Source organism: Odontomachus brunneus, unplaced genomic scaffold (assembly GCF_010583005.1).
Source record: "Odontomachus brunneus isolate Ranch 3 - 2012 unplaced genomic scaffold, Obru_v1 Obru_scaffold_224, whole genome shotgun sequence".
In the NCBI taxonomy this organism is placed as follows: domain Eukaryota; kingdom Metazoa; phylum Arthropoda; class Insecta; order Hymenoptera; family Formicidae; genus Odontomachus; species Odontomachus brunneus.
This window is the reverse complement of record NW_022639674.1, coordinates 320,722-339,032: the sequence shown is the minus strand read 5'-3', so window position 1 is coordinate 339,032 and position 18,311 is coordinate 320,722. Positions and strand designations below refer to the sequence as shown.

General features: G+C 42.4%; 1 protein-coding gene across 3 annotated transcripts in view; it reads right to left on the bottom strand.

The window, feature by feature from the left end:
• LOC116852422 (amyloid-beta-like protein) overlaps positions 1-18,311 on the bottom strand; it is a 47,399-nt gene that overhangs the window by 17,059 nt on the left and 12,029 nt on the right. For all 3 annotated transcript variants that reach the window (XM_032832768.1, XM_032832766.1, XM_032832767.1), the window contains exons 2-3: positions 2,476-2,529; positions 1,935-2,066 (exon numbers count right to left, since the gene is read on the bottom strand). In XM_032832768.1, the coding sequence (XP_032688659.1) occupies positions 1,935-2,066; positions 2,476-2,529 (186 nt within the window). The remainder of the gene's footprint in view (positions 1-1,934; positions 2,067-2,475; positions 2,530-18,311) is intronic.

The window sequence follows — 18,311 nt, the reverse complement described above, 5'->3', positions numbered from 1 at the left end:
ATCGGACCTCTCGCAGTAGCTCCTGCCCGATTTCGCCGCATGAACGAGAATTGAACAAAGGCGCTCTCGCGATGCACCCGCAATGAGAAAGGATTAGATGTCGCGCGGACACTATAGCCCTAGGCGAGCTCTCGCACGCACCGGTGGAAAGAAATGTGGGTGAAGCGCTAGGCGGCGGATAAATAATTCACACGTCGCGCGACGCGGTGACTCGTTGTCGACTCGCGCGTCCCATAAAATCACCCGCGAGGATTAATGTTATTTTCCCGGGTGGACCGACACGGGGAAACGCGGAGGCACAGACGGAGGAGGGGTTAACGAAGCGCGTAATTCGCGTGTTTTGTCGCGACTAAAGGCGCGCCGACGAAGGGATGAAAATTCGATTTACGCCGCCCGGAAGATTATAAACGACTTAATTCTGGCCGCGGGGCAGGCAACGGCAACGACGGCGACACCGGGGCACGATGTAAAATAACACGCCAGTTCTTAATTAATAATTCACTCGCGGGTTCGCGGCAGCGACGGCGTTTTCTCTCTAAATACGAGTCCGAGCGTTAAATAACGAAGTCGCGAGCAAATCCGATCCCGACCTCCCGACTTCGTTTAATAATTAGACCGCCCGCTCGAATAATTTACACGCGCGTGTTTTCGCGCAACCGGGGCGAGGCGGCGATTTTTATCGATCTACTGTCGCCGCGACACACACGCAATATATATATATATATATATATAAGCCCCGCCGCTCCTCTCGTGCTTCGTGCGAGGCGCATGCATATAAAAGCATACACACGTGGGACACGTACGCGTCCGCAAGCACAGCGCGCACTTATCCCTCTTATGCACACGGTGAATCGTCGCGACGTGTCCGCGTGAGCACACACACACACACACGCGTCTGCACATATGGACAAGACGGCGAACGCTATCACCATTACGCTAAATCCATAAGCCAGTCTCGCGCCTTTCCCTGTCTACCACCGGCCTATTCGCGAAGGATTCCGCGCGAGTGCCGATACTGCGACGATAAACGTACCCCCATTGGCACATTTTTATATTCTACCGATGTTTTCAAATTGTTTTTACTTACAAGCTATACAAGGAGATCTACAACAATATTGCCACGGAAACATCTTTGCTTTACGTATGTAAATCATCAAATGAGATTGCACAGCATTAAACGAAAATAAGTCACTTGCTTCGATATTTTTTTTATATGTAATTCAAGGAGAACATATTCTTACTACTCAAAAATAATTTTTATGAATGAAAAGCACAAGATATCAGATTGAAAATGTCTCCAAGTGTCGGGGGAAGATATATCATTGTCATGAAAAGAATCACCGTCGCACTTCTCATGAGACTATAATATTCAGATGAAATTATAACGCTGATGAAATTCAAGACTTAAAAGTTTTTCGAACGAAATTATATATCGTTGTTTATACAATATAACGTAATGTAATGTGACATAAACATAATGTAATGTAATTTTTCGAACGAAATTATCATTGCTTATGAGACAATGAGTGTTAATTTGAATACGTTAATTAGTAAGTAAACGCTAATTCTTTTCTGCATACACATCGCATGAGCAGCGCCCTCGGTCTCTTCCTTATTCGAGAGTTCCTTCGAGTATGACGAGATTAGAGATATTTTCACGCGCATATAATGACGGCGAGCAAAATATTGACACGTATCTATGCACATCACAATCCGCCATACAACGAGTCGGGAAATAAAATAAAGCAAGTCCGAGGAGTTAATACACAGCGATGGAAAACGTCGGGCATTTATTTTTAACGTCTATATATATAGACCTTCAAGTCGGTTACGTGTGCCTGGTTCGAACGTGCGCGTTCGCTTCTGCCTGCGCCGTATGTGCAGAGGTATTTAATGGATGCGTGATCTTAAACTTTTTTTCTCACTCCTCTTACCTTCTTGCAATATTCCAGGATCTCGAGCTTGTCCGTCATGCAGCTCTTCTTATCGGTCGAAGAGACCCATCGACCTTGCTCTCCCATGTGCTGCGCAAGGTACACCTCGCCAGCTTCGCACAAGGTGGCGACCTTCGTTGAGGAAAGAGATGGCGGTCATTAAAGATACACATTGACATCGGCGGCAAACACATTTGGCTCAGCACAACTTCATCAAAAGTGTTTCGCTCCTCGGGGGAAAGCCATTCGTCGTTCTTCATTTCACCGAGGAACTCTTACAATCCTGGCTTTCCTCGCGAGTAAGTATCGCAAGGACTAGCAATTTCTCCTTTTCTCATTTTTACAAACATGGCGAATTGCCTCTCGAAAAACGACGACGACGCATGCACGCGGGAAAGCGACTAGAATAAAGAGGGCGAGAACGACGGGAATCGCGAAACGATGAATTCTCGCGAGAGAAAGTGGGAGAGGTATAATTCCGCGTTGGGAGTTGTCCTTTGAAGCGGACACAAGGCTACCGAAGTCTCACCACGGTACTCACCTGCGGCTCTGATCTTCCACCAGCCGGCGCCAATTCGAGCCTCTCCGACACCGCCTGCAACACAAAGTGAAAGAAAACATTTGAATGTGCGACTGTATGGCGTATAGACGGCGGTGGAGGGAGAGAGGGAGAGAGGACGAGCACTTAAAACGCTTTCCGTTCCAATAAACGTGTATTTGCTCGCGTGAATTCGAATCTTTGGCGTAACCCGGAACACGCGAGCGGTGTCGCTTTATTCGCTTTATGGAGCGAATGACTACTCGATGAAACGCTCTCGGCGCGTTGAAAAAAAGGGATGAATTTAGCGACTGAAACAGGTCAAACGGATACGAAGATCGACGATTAAGCGCATTATTCTTGTGACGTGACTAGAGGGCCGCGTACATCGCCAGAGAGAGAGAGAGAGAGAGAGAGAGAGAGAGAGAGAAAGAGACAGAAAGTACATATTCTCTACTCTGTCCATATTTCTCGCAAACTGCTTCGTTATATTCGAAGAGAGAAACGTAACGTAACGGGAACGCTGACTCAGTTGGAACGCGTCAACGGTATAAATCGACTCGTTTCGCGGCTCGATAACTGCAGGGTGATCCCTCCGATCCCGTCCTTCCGATCGTTCAGGCGTCAACGTTCTCGCCGAGTAAAATCCTCGTAATGAGGACATTTCACTCGACGGTGTCAAGTAAATAGAGGGCACCTTTATTAACACGGAACATGTTCCTGTGTATAAAAACGTAATGTGTATGTCCTTTACACATTCACAGATCTATATCTCCGGCTATTACGTATACCATGAGTACCTACGATTTCAACCCTTTAACGCCACTTTGGCGAGTTTAATTTTCGTCACGCTCTTCGCTCGTTTCCAACTAAACAGGGAACATTTGGAAAACCATCTGCATCACAGAAAAATACTATTCTGTTACTAAGAAAAGCGGTTATTTGGTTTACTTTTCTTCTTTTGAGTAATGATTATCTTCAACAAAGAATATTTCTTTGATAATAATATAGAACATAAATATTTTTCCTTGAGTTTAATTAAACTCGAGATAATACACAATTAAATCGAAATATTACACAATTAAAGAACCGAGGAAACTGATTTGGTAGTACCAAAGCAAACAAATTTTCGACATTCGAAATTTTATATTAATATTCTTTATCGTAGGTGAATAAAATTACTAAATGACCAGCTAGAATGAAGTTTTTTTACATACGTATAATGTTTCAGATAATAAAAGCAATTATTTTACATACGTATAATGTTTCAGATAATAAAAGCAATTATTTATAAAATAATCGAAATCGAGCATATGGACGAAGTAAAGTTGGCCTATATTTGAGAGTCGACAAGAAGGCTATAAAAAAAGATCTGTCGCGAAGACTACATAATTACTAATTAAGATACACATTTTATATATAACCTTCTTTTTTTACCCTACTACTAAGTAACTGAATTTGGTATCAGAGTAAGATGGCCACGTCCCTGAAGTAAACTTTTGAAATGCTGGAACTAAAATGGAAACAAGTAACGTTTACTTGAATGTAGTATGTATTTTTCTATGTGTGTGTGGACACACACTTTGCTCTTAGGTAGAACAAATAGACCTCACGTCGACAAACAAGTTGATCGATATTCGCGATCAGGCGAAAACGAAGATTTCCGGGACTCGCGTTCACGAGAGTTTAGTAGTGAACTATCTGGCGCGGACAGGAAGTCCGCGCGGAGAAGAGGAGCGGCGTAATTACGTCGCTCCATAATACTCGACTGACTAATTATATCACTCGATAATGTCCGATAATTGCGGACGATCCTCGGTACGTTAACGCATCGTATAGGTATAGGACGGCGGTGAGCGGTAACAGTTATCCGCTCGCACGCAGAGTATCGCGAGTGCATTAATTTCGTTGTATCGGCTGTCTTTCTGCTCGCGCAGCATCCAGAGGCGGAGAGCCTCCAGGCATCTATCTGGGAGAGCGCAGAACGTACGTGACGGCTACGAATTATGAATTACGCGACTGGGACGATACACACGATTAAAACAGAGCGAATGTGCGCGCATACTCGAGCAATCCCGCCGCACGTTATCGACTACAGGGAGAAGGGGGAGGGGAGAGAGAGAGAGAAGCATCGCCTATGCACGAACGGCGTGGACTGTTACTGTCATTACTATCATTATCACGGAGCGATACGTCCCGAAAATGCGAGCTAACGCAATTACCCGTCCACGGCGAGTCGGCGGGAAAGGGCGGCGGACGAACGGACGCGCTCGCCATTTGGCCGATAATTTCGTTTACGTTCGCAAATTGCAACTCGCGACGCCGGTCATCCAGGAGAGAGGTAGGGAGAGGGAGAGACAGAGGGGAGGGGGGAGGGGGAGAGAGAGAACGGGGCGTCGCGACGCCGGTGCTTTGCATTTCATTGATCCACGTCGTTGTGTCAGGGACAGATCCGCAACACGGCGCGCCGTTACGTACGGAAGCGATTTGGAAATCCTCCCGCGAGCTAAACCGGTTGAACCCTGCGGCGAGAGTGGCGACAGGCTCGAGTCATCAACGTCGATGTACATATGTGTACCGCGAAAATTTCGATTCGTTTAAAACCCGAGCTTCCGGGACTGTGTGAGTCGTTTTTTATGCGAGCTTATAATTCTTACTTTTCTTATTTTGGTGTATTTTTCTTCCCCTTGTGTATTCTTCTTGATATTTTATTATAATGTTATATCTATTAGCCATTGTTCATGCAGGAAAATGCATACTGCATTCAAGTGCGTGTTACTTGTTTCAGGTATTTTGTAAGTTTATCCGTATATATGTCATGAGTTCATCACCCGCAATGAATTGGGGGGAATTCACTCAAAGTATTGGGTTGATCGGAAAGTCATCTCGTTTTTCAGAATAATTAAATTAATAGTTTCTTGAAGTAGTTAGATTTAATATTTGGTAAATATTTCCTTTTAGATCATGTATGCGTACGTCAAGTTTAAGCTAAGTGTATGTAACGCAACGCAAAAGTCAACTATTCCGAAAAACTAGATTTTCTGAACCCAAACCATTCTGGATCTTTGAAGATTTAGCATTTCAATCAGGGATATTAAATTAAAACGAAAACTCGATTTGCTTATCACACAAAATCGAAGCAAACTTTTCTTGTATAAAGTTTTATAATATTCTCAAAAAAAGAGAGAAAGAATAAAATTTTTTTTTTAAATACATGACAAAAAATGAAGTTTTTTTATTTATAATGAGTATTTTTAAGACTATTATCAAGAAAGTATTGTCTCTTAAAAATAGCCATTACTTAAAAAAAGAAAGTAAACTGAGTAATCGCTTTTTATAGCAGCAGAATGAATATTTTTCTATATGCATATTATATCGATATGTACACCCAAAAAACATAATCTCACCTTTAGCGAAACCCTTTTATGTTATGACCTCAAGAAGATTCTTCTAAGATATATTCTAATATCCAAAAAAGGACACCAAAGCTTCAAGAGGATTCTTCAAAGATCAAAAAGGGAAACATCATAACACTCAAAAGAAACCTTAATCATAAAATGTTATTTATTACGATCCCAAGTTTTAAGCAAAAACTTTTTCCGAAAGAGTATTTTCCCGAAAGTTTTATTTCTCGTCCAATGAAAAGGAATAGAACTGCGCTTGGAATATTTCTATTGGAGAAATCCTCTTGCGGCTATATATATAAAATTCTGCCAAGGACGAGATTATATTTTTTGGGATATATATTGAATAAATCTCCCCGTCCATCTATTTGCCTATCTATCTCGAGTCTCCCGTTTCAATTAATATTTGAAATTAGCCGGGCACCAGGTCGTCGTGTACTCGAGGTCAACTCGACGCGGCCCCGAGTCCGTGGCCGGCTTTTAGCGGTGGCTCTCTGTTTCTCTATGCATCGATACAGACTGCACGGCACTTTCGGAGTTTGGTACGGTCACCCACGCAGATTGCAGTGGCCAGCCGGCTTATCGACTGCCCGGCCCAGTGTGTGTACCTGATGTGCCCCCGACCGGTTGTTGGTTAGCGCGCGCGGCCTGCGGTTTACAATTTCGCTTTTACGGGCTGAGATAGCTTGTCCAAAAAGCTCGTAACCTTGAATACGCCCGCAGTTTGGTCCGGTTCGATAGCGTAACCTTCGTTATTTCGCGTGAATAAACGCGACCCACTTCGGTCCCGACGATTTCAGACCTTAAAATTGTAATCTCGCCCGGAAAAGTCACTTATTTACGCGAATTCGCGCGAAATCCCGCCGAGTCGATTGCCATCGTCTCCTGGGCGACAGGAAATTCCACAATTTCCAGGATTCTGACTCGGGTAATGCGAGAAACGCGCGCGGATTTAAAGATTTAAAGTTGGGAGAGCACTTTGCTGCAGATAAGAGAAGTGGAGAGAGAGAGAGAGAGAGAGAGAGAGAGAGAGAGAGAGAGAGAAAGAGAGAAAGAAAAAAGAGGAGACATAGTTATAAAAAAGAGAATCCATCATCGTGCTCATTAAATATCTGTCCGCGGCGCATGACACGCAAGATTCAATTAAAATAACATCCCGCCGGCCGGAATATCAATGTCCGCGCGTCCCTCACGAAAACTCGACTTTCCGTTCGGAATGGTTTCCTCGTTAGCGGAAATTACTTGGAGATATCAACGACGGTATCCCCCGGGGTATGTGCGGTCGGCATCGGCGGCATGCTCAACACCACTCCGGAGCCGCACATTTAGCAGGCTGGTCGTTGCACCGCGCTAACTGTAATATAGGCTAACTATTCCCATGAGGAAGCCGATGTCTCCGTGGGTGCGCACAAGTCCGCAAGTTTAGCCGCGTATACCACCGGAATACTTCCGCGTAGCTTAGCCACGGAGACACAGTGACACAATAAGATGAGAAAGGCGCGGGACAGGCGAGGAGAGGCATCCGCGAAATGACGCCCGTTTAACTCTGCCGCGTTTAATGGCTCGCGTATGTCTCATAAAGTTGAAAAAAGAATTTTCTTAATTTAAGACGCGCATCACATCCTTGCGACACAAAAAAGCCAATATACTTTATTAATTTCTTCGCGAAGGAGAAAAGATGTCGGCATGAAGAAAAGGGTTAATAGAGGCGCGTTTGTTGGCGCAGCGATGAGAAAGAACGCGGTGAGTAATATCGGACAGCCGTAGAGGGCCGAGAGAGAAAGAGAGAGAGAGAGAGAGAGAGAGAGAGAGAGAGAAAGAGAGAGAGGGAGGAGGGGAGAGAAGAGATATCGACCGTGTAAAGCTCTGTATCTCTAAATATTTACATATCGGAAAGACGGGGGTGGAAAGCCGCGCGTGATTTCCGCGCGAAGGAAAAACGATGACCTGAGCTTTTTCAGAACTCGAGGGATCGCTTGTGATTTTCAAAGGGAAGCCCAATGCGCGCATAAACAACGATGTTGTTTGACTTCATAGTTCTACGACGCTGACGCACACCTTGCAGAAAAGCACATACCGTCGCCGCGTTCGAGGGGAAACTGCTGAATAAACAGAATCTCCTTGTTATCTGCCGGTTATTAGCGAGTGCGGCGACGGTGACGGTGTCGCCCCGCAGAGTTCCTTCAACCTCCGACATCGAATTTTTCCACGATGCAAAAAGTCGAAAGGTCACTCCTGTGAAGTTAGAGGTAGCCTTGTGTGTCAAACGTATGAGAAAAATATATCATCGCGCGCACACTGCAACACGCAACACACACACACACACACACACACACACACACACACACGGTGTGTGATTACCGACGCGAGAGAAGGGTGAGAGATGGGAACGAGTTTTTCCACGCGAGTATTCGCCGTGCGTTCTCCAGAAAAACGGTGAATCTTTGCACTTTTTAAAAGTCCAGGGTTTCCCCGAGATAACATCAGTGAAAGCTAAATTTTCGTAATTATAACGCGCAGCAAAAATCACACGTTGAAAGCTTTCGTGATATTCATTCATTTCTTTAGCAACGGGATAATCCCTTTGGTATATATAAAAATAGAAAAAATAGAAGGGAAAGAATAATACGATAATATATATTTAAAAAAAGAAAACAAAAATTAGAACCAGAATAGAGGAAAAAAGACAAGAATCTAATTTTTTATTTTAACTAACCATTACAATCCGAAAAGCTATTATAGTAGTGCAGCAGCAATTTTATCAAACACAACTACAATTCTTCTCTTCTTTTTCTTATTCTTTTATTGTTATCTACTCTTCCTATATAAATTAGTAAAAAATAAAAAATATAGAAACTTAAAAAATTTGTGAATAAAAAATTAAAAAAAATGGACTATCCAAATAAATTTGTCATACAAATTTTTAATATTTTACTAATAATATACTGTGAAATTTATGCAAATAATAACAGACATGCTTTATATTTTGTATGTGTGTGATTTTATTTTATTATCATATATATTTTTGCATAATTTCTTGCCAAAAATAAATAAATTTAAGCTCTTTCACGGTTTCTAATACAAAAAAATAACGTTTCTATATGATTGAATAAAAAAAAAATTAATGCGTTAATAAAAATAAATATAAAAATATATTGTTTCACACTTATTTATATATATATATATATATATATATATATATATATATATATCAATAACATACTTTGAAATTTGTGCAAATAATAATAGACATTATGTTTCATATTTTGATTTTTCTTTTATTGTCATATGTAGAGTATCTGAAGAGTGTTTGATCCAATCTCCAAAGCATTCTTTACTTTACCGTTAGATACACTACACAATTTTTTTATAATTTTACCAAAAATAAATAAACACGTTCTTTCACAATTCTTAATACAAAAACAATGTTTTTTGTGTGATTAAATAAGAAAAAAAATCTATTTGCAAAAATAGCTACCGTACGAGCCGGGAAGTCATTGTAGTGACATGGTAGGGGCGTCACATGTTTTATCATAGTCTATTCTTCGACGTGTATAAAAAAGTTCTAATACAAAGGCTGTAAAAGTTGCCCAAAAAGCCACTCGGACTGTAAGGATTGAAATGAACTTTAGTAAAGTTCCAATCTGCCTTGTTTTTCCTTTCCTTACATTAAAGATATTAACGATCGCGTATCAAGTATTTATCTTGCGCCACCAAGTATTTATTTTTATGGTCGAAAGACTCCCTCGGCGCGCCTGTCGAAGCTCATTACAACGACATTCAGCCGCATTAGCCGGTTTGTTTCCCCTTTGTACACGTAAACGAGCGCTAAAAGGCCAATAAACGCCCGGCTCTACTAACGCTACTCTAAAATTCCCGGACACGCGTGGGCACGGAACGTTTGACATTCAACATTCACGCCGCGCGAACACCTAATTAGTCCGCTGCACTATTCAGTGGCTTATTATTTTATTAAACGCCACCAACGAGCGGTTTAATCACCAGCTGTGAGTGCATGCGTCGTTTTTAATCGCTCCCGCCGCCTTTCGTCCGGCTCACTTGACTTTTATTGCAACATTCACGTGTACACCATTTCGATAACGCTGATCTCAATTAAAATAACCGTTGCTGCCCCCCCCCCCTTCCCGCGCATATGATGGCAAACAAATAACATCTCTCGCTGTGCTGCAAAACGCAGCCCCCCGGAACGGCCTAACGATTCATTCATTCAATTCCCGAGAGTGCGGCGCCGGGCAAAATTTATTTTGCAGAATTTTAAAACCCCGTCGTGCGCGATGCGGCGCGCTGAACAAAGCGATTTTCTCTGAAGCGCGGCCTCAACATTCGCTTTCTCGGCCGTTCTCGCGACACAAGGGACCAGGGGAGAGCAGAGGGTCCGACCACCGCGTGGGCGTATGCGTGAGTGTTGCATGCGTGGTTCGCGATCATTCACAATCAACGTGTCCGTCGACAAGGGTGCCCAAACTTCGGCTGAAATGACGGCACCGTCGTCGACACCGTCGTCGAGTAATGGAGAACTCGGTTCATAATCGAGCGAAAACACTTTGAACTTCCAAATGACTTCAACTCTCGGGAAGAAGAAGAAGAAAAAGAAGTCCAAGCTGGATCGTGCAAATTTTGCGACGCGTTCGCAAATTTGCATTCGCGCTTTGGCTCTGGAATAATTTCTGAATTAATTTCGTCGCAAGATGACGATCGGGACATCGGGTCTGCAGGACGAGAAATTGCCAAAAAGCACTCAGCAACGTACTTTCCGCGGAGAGATCCGGACAGTTTGGCAACCGCTGATCTATCTATACGATATTCTCTGGCTACGGCCAACGCCGAGGCAGCGCGAAGCGCACCCTCGCATACGGGCGGATATGTGTGCACTCATGTGTTGTGCTCGTGGTGTTCGTTGGTGGTGGTTATCGGGCACAGACTCGCCGGACGGCTGTTTCGCCCGAGCGGGCCGCGTTATTAAATCAGCCAACCCTCTCGTCGCAACCCTGGCCGAGCGTCCGGCTGCGAGAGCGAGTCATCCGCTCAGGACAGTCACGACGGTACCTCAACGTGCAACGCCCTATTTTCAATATCTCAATGATCGCGCTGGCCGTGGCAACCTTGATTTCGCGCTGTCCTCGACAATATTTGCGACGTCCTCGGGAAATAACGCGGCGAGCGCGAGTACACGTAAAAATATCATCCTACAGCTAAGAAAAGCGACTACTAAATTTACTTGCTTTCTCTTAAGTAACGATCATCTTCAACAAACCATATTTTCTTGATAATACACTGAGAGAAAAAGATAGTTGATCCAACTAAAATTATTTTCGCCGCCTCCATACTTTTTGATTATTTTAACACGAAAATGATAACATGCACGTAGAGTTATTATCATGAACATTATAGTAGAATTTAATAAAAAGGTAGATTTTACTATAATTTATAGTATTTATTTCCTTATTTGATCATATAGTTACACAAATATCAAACATTTATTTCTCATAATCTTAAAATATACTCATCACATTTTAGAAATCTTCATTATCATATATTCAAAGAAAGAATTTTGTTCTCTTTACAAAAATATTATGAAGATTTATCCAAGAAAAATTTAGCTCGTGTAAGTGAGCACAAACTAAATTTTTTATTTTAATTTTATATTCTTGATCATAAAGTGGTAGGTTTCAGAATGTATTTTGAGTAAGTTTGTATTGCTTGTGACGAAATTATGACAGATTTACGGATATATAAATTTATGAAATACTTGAAACAAGTATCATTCACTTGAATGCAGTATATATTTTTTGGTATGTATGTATGTGTATGGGATGCACGATCGATCGATACCCTCGATCTTTCATTTCCGCGCTGTGAGCTTTCACGGTGGCTTTTTCTTAGATGAGTTTCGCCAGAAAGAATCGCGAGGGCAAGCTCTTCGTTTCTTCGGCTTTCAATCGCGAAGGTCTTAGAACATAGAACACACAGGCATTGCAAAATTGAAAAATTCTCCGCGGTCGATCCTGAATTTCGTTCGTTCGTTCGTTCATCGTAAAGGTGCTGGTTAACGGCGAACATCCGTTATCGATATCGGAGGAGGAGGAGGAGGAGGAAGTCTCTCTCTCTCTCTCTCTCTCTCTCTCTCTCTCTTTCTCTTTCTCTCTCTCTCTTCCTCTCATGCCGCAACGTGCGACCACTTCATCGACTAGCTCCTGGCGCAGGACAGCGCCGGTCGATAACGCCTTATTTTTAGTCCCGGCGCGTCGCGACGGAACCGTTTCGTGCTTCCTCCGGCTGACGACGTTCCCCGATCCCGATCCTGCGCGTCGTCCGCGAAAAGAACGACCCGCGTCGGCAGGAGCGAAGCGAGACAAGAGAGCCACGTTGCTGAGCGCAGGGTTATTAAAAAACGTGTGCAGAATGCGATGGTGAGGCAAGCACCGAGAAGAGCTTCCGACGCGTCCGCTGAATTAATACAGCACGGAATCTCTTACTCTCCTCGTGCCAACCCCAGGAGCTGGTCGTGACTGGTCACCGCCCGAGTAAAATCGATAACCCTCGTGGAAAGCTACGGGGGAGACTAATAAATCCTCGAGCGGGCACGGTGCCGACGACTCGTCTCGGCTCCGTCTGAAATACTTCGTCGGCATACTATGTAGATAACTGATTCATCAATAAATCCGTAATTTCGTCTGCTCGCGTCATTGGCTGACGGGAGAAAAAGGGTTCACGGAACGAATACAGCTGTTCAATGAGTTATTGCACGAGTTATCGTATGACCGCATTATTGTTCGTGATTTATGAGGGAGAATTCGTCAAGTCCTTGATCTTTTCCAAATTGGTGGATGTTGCAGAAAGTATATAAATAATATTATTATGGTTACTCACTATAAATACATCATACTGATACACTGGGAATGAGTCACCTAATTTTAGATTTTAAAATATCTCTTGTTGTTTTTTATATTAAACACTCAGAGAAAAATATACGGTGATGGCAGCTATAAAGTAAATTTGTTATTTATAATTTGTTGTAAAATAAAGCTTTAGTTGCAATATAACAATGAAATATTTTATTAAACTACATACATACTGATTCTGCACATAAAACTTGTATAGTTGTCTTTTTATATTTCTCTCTGAGTGTGGAAGAACATATGTAAAGAATAAATTGTGATTGAAAAAGTTGGTTAGCCACAACAGTATTTCCAACCACACAATATATTCTTTATACATTTCTTTTCCAATACCAAAAACAACAGAGACATTTTCGAATCTAACGTTAGGTGATTCACGCTGTATACATAATAAATAGATCATAATAATATGAATATGTGTCATTATACATTATATTAACTGAAACTCGGCGTTGCCCGGGTTATCACAAAGTGTCAAGGGGATGAACTCAGGGGAAGCGGATGGAATGTCCAGGTTTCATGCAAAATTTGGTCCAGATCTGTCAAAGGGTTTAGAAGCATATAGGGAACAAATAGACTATATATATATATATATATATATATATATATATATATATATATATATATAAAGAGAGAGATTTGTATATTGTTATATTATATTATTTATATATTGCTTTCCACACTTTTGTTAACTTGGGGAAGAAATGAAAAAAGGTTCTTCAGGTCATGAATTCTTCCTCGAAGTCGTCTCTGTAAGATTTCGTCTCGGAATACGGCGAAGACGTTCAAGTGTGCGTGCCATTTATACCGAGCCCGTCTCGCGCGCACCGCGAAGATTCGGATTGCAGATTTTAGTTCACTTTGAAGCTTCGAGACGCGCATGCATTTTTGAAGAGCCACTGATACCGATTACCAACGAGACTCAAGGATCGCCCTCGCGCGAGTCCGCGTGAATAATGCAGGCGAGCGGCACTAATCTAATAGCGATATATACCGTGTCACAGACGCCGAATCACGTACGGGCGAAATCCCCGCTCAGACGTAAGCTGACGTCAAAGGGCGGCCATCTATTTTTTAACCGGGGAGAGACCTTTAACGCGGCTTTTTTCCGGCCGCTCGCAACGGCTTTTCTTTTCAGAGTGCCAGCCGTTACTTTTCACACGGCTCTCGCACTAACCAGGAGGCGCTCGGAATTTTCAGCCGCCGGCTCAAACACGTTTTTACGACGCGATCTCCGCTCGAACGGAACGTTTTGCCAGCGATTCGCGCGTCGATTCGCTCGGATTTTTCGCACGCGAGCCCTACTCCTCACACGGCATCGTGTCCCACTCTATCTCGGGCTTTGATTTTCCACATTGGCCGAAGGAAAATAACGAAAAGAGAGCGCGCGACCCACTTGCCGAAGAATACGAGACGGCAGGGTCAAACACCTCGCGCCGCTGCACCGTGCGCACTTCGTGATTTCCGCGACCGGTAATCACAACGGTTATTAACCCCGCGGTAGAAGTCAGCAGTCAGTCACGTAGATGAGTCACGATCTTTTTTTCTTCAAATCCAAGTAGAGTTCTCGGATAAAAGGAAAGGACGTAAAAATCTTCGTTGCATAATAAATCACGTTGCTATTACAGCACAGCTAAGAGCTGAGCTTTTCCTCGTCGAGCTGAACGTCTCGCTCGCGAGGGCGTGACAGTGACAAAACGGTGTATAACATAACGGTGTATTTCCAGTCGAGAACAGACTGTTATTCGATTTTCCACAAATACGAACTCGCACTCGCTCATTTATTCTAAAAGATGGTAATAACTCGGTAGTAATACCGCTACTTCCAAAAATTTCGGTCGTAATAGTGCTCGTTAAGTGGATTTGTTAAGATAAAAGCAGAAAAGAGGATGCATCCACATCAGATCGATTCCTTCCCGCTTTGCTGCCCTAAGAAATTTCACGTAAGATGAAGTTCCTTAAGGTAAAAGCACCAATTTCCAAACACGTATCTAACCTTGGATCTTATTGTTTTGGTCTTTAAATACGAATATTTAAATCTTCAACGTAGAATATATGTATATATTTAATATATGAATGCATATTCTATAGTAAAAGTTTAAAAATTCGTATTTAAGGGAATGCCATGAAAACTTTACTGATAAAATACTGATACATTTTTCTGCAAAGTTTACGTTGTCGCACTGGTCGCACAGAATTATACATTACGTTTGCACAACGAAAATACACGCAAAAGTGGATTGGGACAGTCACACATTCTTATAAAAATTGGTTGTGGTGAACAAAGAACCACGAGAGACAACAAATGTATAATCCCCACCCACTTAACTATGCACATATATTGCTAGAATATTGCTGCTATAAATTTCACGTGTCACAGCCAACTTCCTAGCAGATACAAAAAACAGCGATAAATGTCAACTGTGACATTCAGAATTCTACCTGGGCCAACAAAGCAGTTTTTCAAGTGTGAGTTTCGGAAAAAAAAGGAAAACGCGCGCTACGGCGATCTTGCGCGCAACTAACGAACGACATCAATGATACTATTATTACACCACGTTCACGCAGCGCCACTGACGACGGACGGGGTTACGGGCGTAGGTGTTCACGCCGGTCACCGATAACCCTCATGACGCGCTAACAACACAACAGGCGTTGCCGTGTGCGCGTTTTCCCCGTGACGTAACCGGTCGCTATAAGTGCCCGAGCGAGAGGCGATTTTACTCGTCGAAGAACGCAACACGTCATTGTTCCGAGAAGGATGCGAGCAACTGAACGAAGATCGCGACTCGAGACAAGACGCAGATTTACGACGTTGATGATGGCGATGATGACGTAACTGCGGCTCAATGCGTGTCGCGACCACACCTTGCAATTCGCACGACGTGTGCGCACTTGTTACATACGTCGCACTTATTATATTCGATGTCTCGCGAATGAGTCGTTTAATTGTAGTATCAAGATGATGATGATGATAATGACGACGTGGTATCTCGCTCTAAATAATCGGCGACATTTCGTCCTCAGAGGCGCGAGATGCGCGGCAGCATCTTGCAGCGAGTTACAATGGTATACGGTAATTGCAGCGACATTGTCTACGAGGTGAAACAATGCGACGCGGGAGAGAAAGAGAGAGACAATCGCGTCCTCTTACTCGACACCTTGGTCTTTCTTCACGAACACGCCGGAAGGAAGCTCGCGATTTTCTTTTTGGCCCGACCTTCAGCGCGTCGAAATGCTCTGGAGCACTTCGCGAAGACAAAGAGGGAAAAGTGCGACGACTTTGGATAAAAGTCTTTCTAGGTCGCGATTACTCGCAGCCTAGAAACGATTGCGCGAAACGGAACGAGGTTGCCCGACTAGAAATTTGTCCCATGGTTGCGGTCAGACTGATCTCAATCAGTCATTTGGTTTGTATAACGTGATGCTACCTAATTATTGATAAGGTTCCAATTTGTCACGTTGTATCAATATGACTTGTATCAAGACTGGTTAATGTCATTTTATATAAACTGCATGGAGAGAATTTTGTAGTAAAAATTGCCATAAAATTTTTTAAGTCAGGAATAAATCGATATTCTGCAATAATTGAATATCTCTTCATTTTAAATATGTTATTATTTCATGTTATATGTATTATTTTAAATGTGTTTATATTTCAGGGATTGGAATGTGCTATATTAAAATATTTGCTTTATTTCCAGCGAAATTTATTATACGTCTCGACAAGATAAATCTTGCTAACAGTCTACATGAAAAAAACAATTCTGTCGCTGCAACCGAATTTTCAGACGAAAACTCGGCTGTAGGAACAGAAAAATTTCTTTATGAGGCTTCTGTATAGTCAATTGTTCTCAATTGCCTCAACCGAGTTCTAATATCGTTGTTCAGGCGAATATTTTCGGTTGTGACAACAGAAATATTAGTTTTCATAACAAAGATATTGCTTCTGATCACCTAATTTTCAGTTGGTTCCTATTTGGTTGCACCAACTGAAGCTTTTTTTGCGTGTATTCTCGCACTACTAGAAATACAGTAAAATTGAAAAAAATTTATATGAGAAGAGAGTACGCACGATGTATACACAAAGAGAATTTTGTACTAAAAATTGCTATAACATTTTGTAAACAAAGATCGACATTCTGCAGTAATTGGTTATCCCTTCATTGCATATGTGTTATTTATATTTCAGGAACTGAAAAGCGATATTTAAAAAATGTATTACGTTTCTAGCGAAATTTATTGTGTTCTTTAGCAAATAACATTACTAATAGTCTATTCCTGCACTATTAAAGAGAAAAACATAATAAAATTGAAGAAAATTTATATATGAGAGGAACTATAAATATAAAGAGGAAAATTTATATATGAGAGGAACTATAATATTCTCTTCCTGCAGACAATTGATTGGGATCGACCTAATTTCATTTTCTGGTTGATGACCAACCAAAAGTATAAAACAGATTTTTAGCCGGAGATCTCTGTCTTTCCCGTTTTCGAAGGAGGATTTGACGTATCTCGAGGTAGTTATTCGTGTGTGTCCATTTCGCACTTAACGCGTACGAATGGTCTGTTTGCCATTACCACGAATTGCTGAAGTATCGCGTAGCGCAGGACGCGTGAACAAGAACACTAGTTTTCACGACGCCCGGCGTCTACGGCGCTTCAGGCGCGCGATTTTCACCCGATAAGCGACGCGACGGGCTCGCTAAGATGTTCCTTGGGCGAACAATAGACGCGACGCCGATTACAGCCGATTACGCGATGTTTTATATAAGATACTATCTAAGTGGATTTGCTTAATGCATTTACGGCGCGAATCTGGACGCAGCCTTAAGGAGCTTCCGGCACACGCAATATGTGAGTGTTTCGGGCCGGACGCCGGAATGCGGGTAACTCGGCAAAAAGGAGAAGAAAAAAAGAAAGGGACAAAATATACAGAGAGCGAGAAACAGAGAAGATGGTTCAAATTAAGATCGTTTAAGTGCCATCATATGTTCCATCTTTATGCAAGTTTTAATTACATCCTGCAATTTCGGGGCGAACCTTTGATATCGCCGCTAATTGATCTACGTCCATCGCGTGATTGACCAGGAGGAGGGAGGGTAAGGGAGGGGGGAGGGGATATGGAGACTGATTTAACGTACGATTGACGAGCGGAAAAAACGGTATTGGCGAAATAATTTTCCAGGGCATTGTTAATTCCGAAAGTACTCTCGCGTCCGGAAATTAAATCTGACAGTTGGATAATAATCGAGTCAGTCAGAGACGTTCGAGTCGATGTCGACGGTTTGGTTTGAAAGAAATATGATTTATAGTACGGCCGTTATTTAACGAGCCGCAAATCCATATTTATATTGTATATCGTCAAGACTTGACAGAGCGATTTAAAAGAAGTGAATTAAAACTAACAACTTTTTTCTTTTTGAAGAAATATAAAGTGGAAAATAATAATAGCACGGAGTTCTCTCTCTCTCTCTCTCTCTCTCTCTCTCTCTCTCTCTCTCTCTCTCTC